The sequence below is a fragment of the Somniosus microcephalus genome, unplaced genomic scaffold (genome assembly GCF_052327205.1).
Source record: "Somniosus microcephalus isolate GS21.2 unplaced genomic scaffold, FLI_Smic_1.0 unresolved_chr7, whole genome shotgun sequence".
Taxonomy (NCBI): domain Eukaryota; kingdom Metazoa; phylum Chordata; class Chondrichthyes; order Squaliformes; family Somniosidae; genus Somniosus; species Somniosus microcephalus.
In genome coordinates this window covers 38,223,192-38,230,315 of record NW_028225185.1, presented here as the reverse complement: position 1 = coordinate 38,230,315, position 7,124 = coordinate 38,223,192, and the positions used below count along the sequence as shown (strand labels likewise).

Below are 7,124 nucleotides of genomic sequence, written 5' to 3'. Positions count from 1 at the left end.
GGACAGTGTAAAGGTAGCTTTACTCTGTATCTAACCCGTGCTGTACCTGCCCTGGGAGTGTTTGATGGGACAGTGTAGAGGGAGCTTTACTCTGTATCTAACCCATGCTGTACCTGCCCTGTGAGTGTTTGATGGGACAGTGTAGAGGGAGCTTTACTCTGTTTCTAACCCGTGCTGTACCTGCCCTGGGAGTGTTTGATGGGGAGAGTGTAGAAGGAGCTTTACTCTGTATCTACCCCGTGCTGTACCTGCCCTGGGAGTGATTGATGGGACAGTGTAGAGGGAGCTTTACTCTGTATCTAACCCCGTGCTGTACCTGCCCTGGGAGTGTTTGATGTGACAGCGTAGAGGGAGCTTTACTCTGTATCTAACCCGTGCTGTACCTGCCCTGGGAGTGTTTGATGGGGACAGTGTAGAGGGAGCTTTACTCTGTATCTAACCCATGCTGTACCTGCTCTGGGAGAGTTTGATGGGACAGTGTAGAAGGATTACTGGTCTGTACATCTGCCTCGCAGTGACTGTACCGTTTTCACAGGGGATCGCCGGCACGGATGTGGCCAAGGAAGCGTCGGACATCATCCTGACAGACGACAACTTCTCCAGCATCGTCAAGGCGGTCAAGTGGGGCCGCAACGTCTACGACAGTATCTCCAAGTTCCTGCAGTTCCAGTTAACAGTGAATGTGGTGGCAGTGACCGTGGCTTTCACTGGTGCCTGCATCACCAGGGTTAGTGACCAGTCGGAGGTCATACCCGCCCATGGTCAATCCAGACCCAGTAGGAGGTTCTACCCACCCATGGTCAATCTGGACCAGTAGGAGGTCCTACCCGCCCATGGTCAATCTAGACCCAGTAGGAGGTCCTACCCGCCGATGTTCAGTGTAGACCCAGTAGGAGGTTCTACCCTCCCATGGTCAATCTAGACCAGTAGGAGGTCCCACCCACCGATGTTCGACCTAGACCCAGTCGGAGGTTCTGCCCACCCATGGTCAATCTAGACCCAGTAGGAGGTTCTACCCACCCATGGTCAATCTAGACCCAGTAGGAGGTCCTACCCGCCGATGTTCAGTGTAGACCCAGTAGGAGGTTCTACCCTCCCATGTTCAATCTGGACCAGTAGGAGGTTCTACCCGCCGATGTTCAATCTAGACCCAGTAGGAGGTCCTACCCACCGATGTTCAATCTAGACCCAGTAGGAGGTCCTACCCGCCGATGTTCAGTGTAGACCCAGTAGGAGGTTCTACCCTCCCATGTTCAATCTGGACCAGTAGGAGGTTCTACCCGCCGATGTTCAATCTAGACCCAGTAGGAGGTCCTACCCACCGATGTTCAATCTAGACCCAGTAGGAGGTCCTACCCACCGATGTTCAACCTAGACCCAGTAGGAGGTTCTACCCAGCCATGGTCAATCTAAACCCAGTAGGAGGTTCTACCCGCCGATGTTCAGTGTAGACCCAGTAGGAGGTCCTACCCGCCCATGGGCAATCTAGACCCAGTAGGAGGTCCTACCCGCCCATGGGCAATCTAGACCCAGTAGGAGGTTCTACCCACCCATGGTCAATCTAGACCAGTAGGAGGTCCCACCCACCGATGTTCGACCTAGACCCAGTAGGAGGTTCTGCCCACCCATGGTCAATCTAGACCCAGTAGGAGGTTCTGCCCACCCATGGTCAATCTAGACCCAGTAGGAGGTTCTACCCACCCATGGTCAATCTAGACCCAGTAGGAGGTTCTACCCACCCATGGTCAATCTAGACCCAGTAGGAGGTTCTACCCACCCATGGTCAATCTAGACCCAGTAGGAGGTCCTACCCGCCCATGGTCAATCTAGACCCAGTAGGAGGTCCTACCCGCCGATGTTCAGTGTAGACCCAGTAGGAGGTTCTACCCTCCCATGTTCAATCTAGACCAGTAGGAGGTCCCACCCACCGATGTTCGACGTAGACCCAGTAGGAGGTTCTGCCCACCCATGGTCAATCTAGACCCAGTAGGAGGTTCTACCCACCCATGGTCAATCTAGACCCAGTAGGAGGTCCTACCCACCCATGGTCAATCTAGACCCAGTAGGAGGTCCTACCCGCCGATGTTCAGTGTAGACCCAGTAGGAGGTTCTACCCACCCATGGTCAATCTAGACCCAGTAGGAGGTCCTACCCGCCCATGGTCAATCTAGACCCAGTAGGAGGTCCTACCCGCCGATGTTCAGTGTAGACCCAGTAGGAGGTTCTACCCTCCCATGTTCAATCTAGACCAGTAGGAGGTCCTACCCACCGATGTTCAATCTAGACCCAGTAGGAGGTCCTACCCACCGATGTTCAACCTAGACCCAGTAGGAGGTTCTACCCAGCCATGGTCAATCTAGACCCAGTAGGAGGTTCTACCCGCCGATGTTCAGTGTAGACCCAGTAGGAGGTCCTACCCGCCCATGGGCAATCTAGACCCAGTAGGAGGTCCTACCCGCCCATTGGGCAATCTAGACCCAGTAGGAGGTTCTACCCACCCATGGTCAGTGTAGACCCAGTAGGAGGTCCTACCCGCCCATGGGCAATCTAGACCCAGTAGGAGGTTTTACCCACCCATGGTCAATCTAGAACCAGTAGGAGGTCCTACCCGCCCATGGTCAATCTAGACCCAGTAGGAGGTCCTACCCGCCCATGGTCAATCTAGACACTGACTGGTGTCTCTCAGTCCCCTCTCACTCAGGAAATTGTATCTGTACACTGACTGGTGTCTCTCAGTCTCCTCTCTCTCAGGGAGATATCTGTACACTGACTGGTGTCCCTCAGTCCGCTCTCTCTCAGGGAGATATCTGTACACTGACTGGTGTCTCTCAGTCCCCTCTCTCTCAGGGAGATATCTGTACACTGACTGGTGTCCCTCAGTCCCCTCTCTCTCAGGGAGATATCTGTACACTGACTGGTGTCTCTCAGTCCCCTCTCTCTCAGGAAGATATCTGTATACTGACTGGTGTCTCTCAGTCCCTCTTCCTCAGGCAGATATCTGTACACTGACTGGTGTCACAGAATCACAGAAACCCCACAGTGCAGATAGAGGCCATTTCGGCCCATCGAGCCTGCACCGACACATATCCCACCCTATCTCCGTAACCCCACGTATTTAATCCCCCTAACACTAAGGGTCAATTTTTTATCATAGCCAATCAACCTAACCCGCACATCTTTGGACTGTGGGAGGAAATCGGAGCACCCGGAGGAAACCCACGCAAACACAGGGAGAATGTGCAAACTCCACACAGACAGTCGCCCAAGGCTGGATTCGAACCCGGGTCCCTGGCGCTGTGAGGCAACAGTGCTAACCACTATGCCACCCTGTCTCTCAGTCCCCGCTCCCTCGGGAGATATCTGTACACTGACTGGTATCTCTCAGTCCCTCTCTCTCAGGGAGATATCTGTACTCTGACTGGTGTCTCTCAGTCCCTCTCCCTCAGGGAGATATCTGTACTCTGACTGGTGTCTCTCAGTCCCTCTCCCTCAGGGAGTTATCTGTACACTGACTGGTGTCTCTCAGTCCTCTCTCCCTCAGGGAGATATCTGTACACTGACTGGTGTCTCTCAGTCCCTCTCCCTCAGGGAGTTATCTGTACACTGACTGGTGTCTCTCAGTCCTCTCTCCCTCAGGGAGATATCTGTACACTGACTGATGTCTCTCAGTCCCTCTCCCTCAGGGAGATATCTGTACTCTGACTGGTGTCTCTCAGTCCCTCTCCCTCAGGGAGATATCTGTACACTGACTGGTGTCTCTCAGTCCTCTCTCCCTCAGGGAGATATCTGTACACTGACTGATGTCTCTCAGTCCCGTCTCACTCAGGGAGATATCTGTACTCTGACTGGTGTCTCTCAGTCCCTCTCCCTCAGGGAGATATCTGTACTCTAACTGGTGTCTCTCAGTCCCTCTCACTCAGGGAGATATCTGTACACTGACTGGTGTCTCTCAGTCCCCTCTCTCAGGGAGATATCTGTACACTGACTGGTATCTCTCAGTCCCCTCTCTCTCAGGGAGATATCTGTACACTGACTGGTGTCTCTCAGTCCCTCTCTCTCAGGGAGATATCTGTACACTGAATGATGTCTCTCTGTCCATCTCCCTCAGGGAGATATCTGTACACTGACTGGTGTCTCTCAGTCCCCTCTCCCTCAGGGAGATATCTGTACACTGACTGGTGTCTCTCAGTCCCCTCTCTCTCAGGGAGATATCTGTACACTGACTGGTGTCTCTCAGTCCCTCTCTCTCAGGGAGATATCTGTACACTGAATGATGTCTCTCTGTCCATCTCCCTCAGGGAGATATCTGTACACTGACTGGTGTCTCTCAGTCCCCTCTCCCTCAGGGAGATATCTGTACACTGACTGGTGTCTCTCAGTCCCTCTCTCTCAGGGAGATATCTGTACACTGACTGGTGTCTCTCTGTCCCTCTCCCTCAGGGAGATATCTGTACACTGACTGGTGTCTCTCTGTCCCTCTCCCTCAGGGAGATATCTGTACACTGACTGGTGTCTCTCAGTCCCTCTCTCTCAGGGAGATATCTGTACACTGACTGGTGTCTCTCTGTCCATCTCCCACAGGTAGATATCTGTACACTGACTGGTGTCTCTCAGTCCCCTCTCTCCCTCAGGGAGATATCTGTACACTGACTGGTGTCTCTCAGTCCCCTCTCTCTCAGGGAGATATCTGCACACTGACTGGTGTCTCTCAGCCCCCTCTCTCTCGGGGAGATATCTGTACACTGACTGGTGTCTCTCAGACCCCTCTCTCTCAGGGAGATATCTGTACACTGACTGGTGTCTCTCTGTCCATCTCCCTCAGGGAGATATCTGTACACTGACTGGTGTCTCTCAGTCCTCTCTCCCCCAGGGAGATATCTGTACACTGACTGATGTCTCTCAGTCCTCTCTCCCTCAGGGAGACATCTGTACACTGACTGTGTCTCTCAGTCCCTCTCTCTCAGGGAGATATCTGTACACTGACTGATGTCTCTCAGTCCCGTCTCACTCAGGGAGACATCTGTACACTGACTGGTGTCTCTCAGTCCCTCTCTCTCAGGGAGATATCTGTACACTGACTGGTGTCTCTCAGTCCCTCTCTCTCAGGGAGGTATCTGTACACTGACTGGTGTCTCTCAGTCCCTCTCTCTCAGGGAGATATCTGTACACTGACTGGTGTCTCTCAGTCCCTCTCTCTCAGGGAGATATCTGTACACTGACTGGTGTCTCTCAGTCCCTCTCTCTCAGGGAGGTATCTGTACACTGACTGGTGTCTCTCAGTCCCTCTCTCTCAGGGAGATATCTGTACACTGACTGGTGTCTCTCAGTCCCCTCTCTCTCAGGGAGATATCTGTACACTGACTGGTGTCTCTCAGCCCCCTCTCCCTGAGGGAGATATCTGTACACTGACTGGTGTCACTCAGTCCCTCTCCCTCAGGGAGATATCTGTACACTGACTGGTGTCTCTCAGTCCCCTCTCCCTCAGGGAGATATCTGTACACTGACTGGTGTCTCTCAGTCCCTCTCTCTCAGGGAGATATCTGTACACTGACTGGTGTCTCTCAGTCCCCTCTCTCTCAGGGAGATATCTGTACACTGACTGGTGTCTCTCAGCCCCCTCTCCCTGAGGGAGATATCTGTGCACTGACTGGTGTCTCTCAGTCCCTCTCTCTCAGGGAGATATCTGTACACTGACTGGTGTCTCTCAGTCCCTCTCTCTCAGGGAGATATCTGTACACTGACTGGTGTCTCTCAGTCCCTCTCTCTCAGGGAGGTATCTGTACACTGACTGGTGTCTCTCAGTCCCCTCTCTCTCAGGGAGATATCTGTACACTGACTGGTGTTTCTCAGTCCCCTCTCTCTCAGGGAGGTATCTATACACTGACTGGTGTCTCTCAGTCCCCTCTCTCTCAGGGAGATATCTGTACACTGACTGGTGTCTCTCAGTCCCTCACTCTCAGGGTTTGGGAGGTGCTGCCGAAGAAGACTTGGCGAGTTGCTGCAGTGCATCTTGTAGATGGTCCACACTGCAGCCACGGTGCGCCCCTGGTGGAGGGAGGAGATGTTTAAGGTGGTGAATGGGGTGCCGATCAAGCTTTCATCCCTCCCTCCCTCCCTCCTTCCCTTCCTCCTCTCTCCCTCCCTCGCCTTCGCCATGGAGAAGCCCGAACATTAACCCTCCCCGTGTTTCTCCCTCTCCGCCCTCCAGGACTCACCGCTGAAGGCCGTGCAGATGCTGTGGGTCAACCTGATCATGGACACCTTTGCGTCCCTGGCCCTGGCCACGGAGCCGCCCACGGACGCCCTGCTCCTGCGCTGCCCCTACGGGCGCAACAAGCCGCTCATCTCCCGCACCATGATGAAGAACATCCTCGGGCACGGCATCTACCAGCTGATCATCATCTTCACCCTGCTCTTCATAGGTAGGTTCCCCACACTGCCCTTCGACCAGCTCACCGTCAACATGTCCGGCAATCAACGACTGCCTTCAACCGCGCGCCACCGTCACCTCCAGTCCATTGTGCCTCCTTCTATCCTTCCTTCCTTCCCACTTTCCTTCCTTCTTTCCTTCTTTCCTTCCTTCCTTCTTTCCTTCCTTCCTTCCTTCCTTCCTTCCTTCCTTCTTTCCTTCTTTCCTTCCTTCTTTCCTTCTTTCCTTCCTTCTTTCCTTCCTTCCTTCCTTCCTTCCTTCCTTCCTTCTTTCCTTCTTTCCTTCCTTCTTTCCTTCTTTCCTTCCTTCTTTCCTTCCTTCCTTCCTTCTTTCCTTCCTTCCTTCCTTCTTTCCTTCCTTCCTTCTTTCCTTCCTTCCTTCTTTCCTTCCTTCTTTCCTTCCTTCCTTCCTTCCTTCCTTTCCTTCCTTCTATCCTTCCTTCTTTCTTTCCTTCCTTCTTTCCTTCCTTCCTTCCTTCTTTCCTTCCTTCCTTCCTTTCCTTCCTTCTATCCTTCCTTCTTTCTTTCCTTCCTTCTTTCCTTCTTTCCTTGCTTCTTTCCTTGCTTCTTTCCTTCCTTCCTTGCTTCTTTCCTTCCTTCTTTCCTTCTTTCCTTCCTTCTTTCCTTCCTTCCCTCCCTCCTTCCTTCCTTCCTTCTTTCCTTCCTTCTTTCCTTCCTTCCCTCCTTCCTTCCTT

At 53.1% G+C, this 7,124-nt stretch overlaps 1 protein-coding gene across 1 annotated transcript in view; it reads left to right on the top strand.

The window, feature by feature from the left end:
- Nucleotides 1–469: 469 nt before the first annotated feature.
- Nucleotides 470–7,124, top strand: part of LOC147086813 (plasma membrane calcium-transporting ATPase 1-like) — a 177,504-nt gene continuing 170,849 nt past the window's right edge. The window contains exons 1-2 of the mRNA XM_085978324.1: nt 470–727; nt 6,209–6,520. Of these exons, the coding sequence (XP_085834450.1) occupies nt 470–727; nt 6,209–6,520 (570 nt within the window). The remainder of the gene's footprint in view (nt 728–6,208; nt 6,521–7,124) is intronic.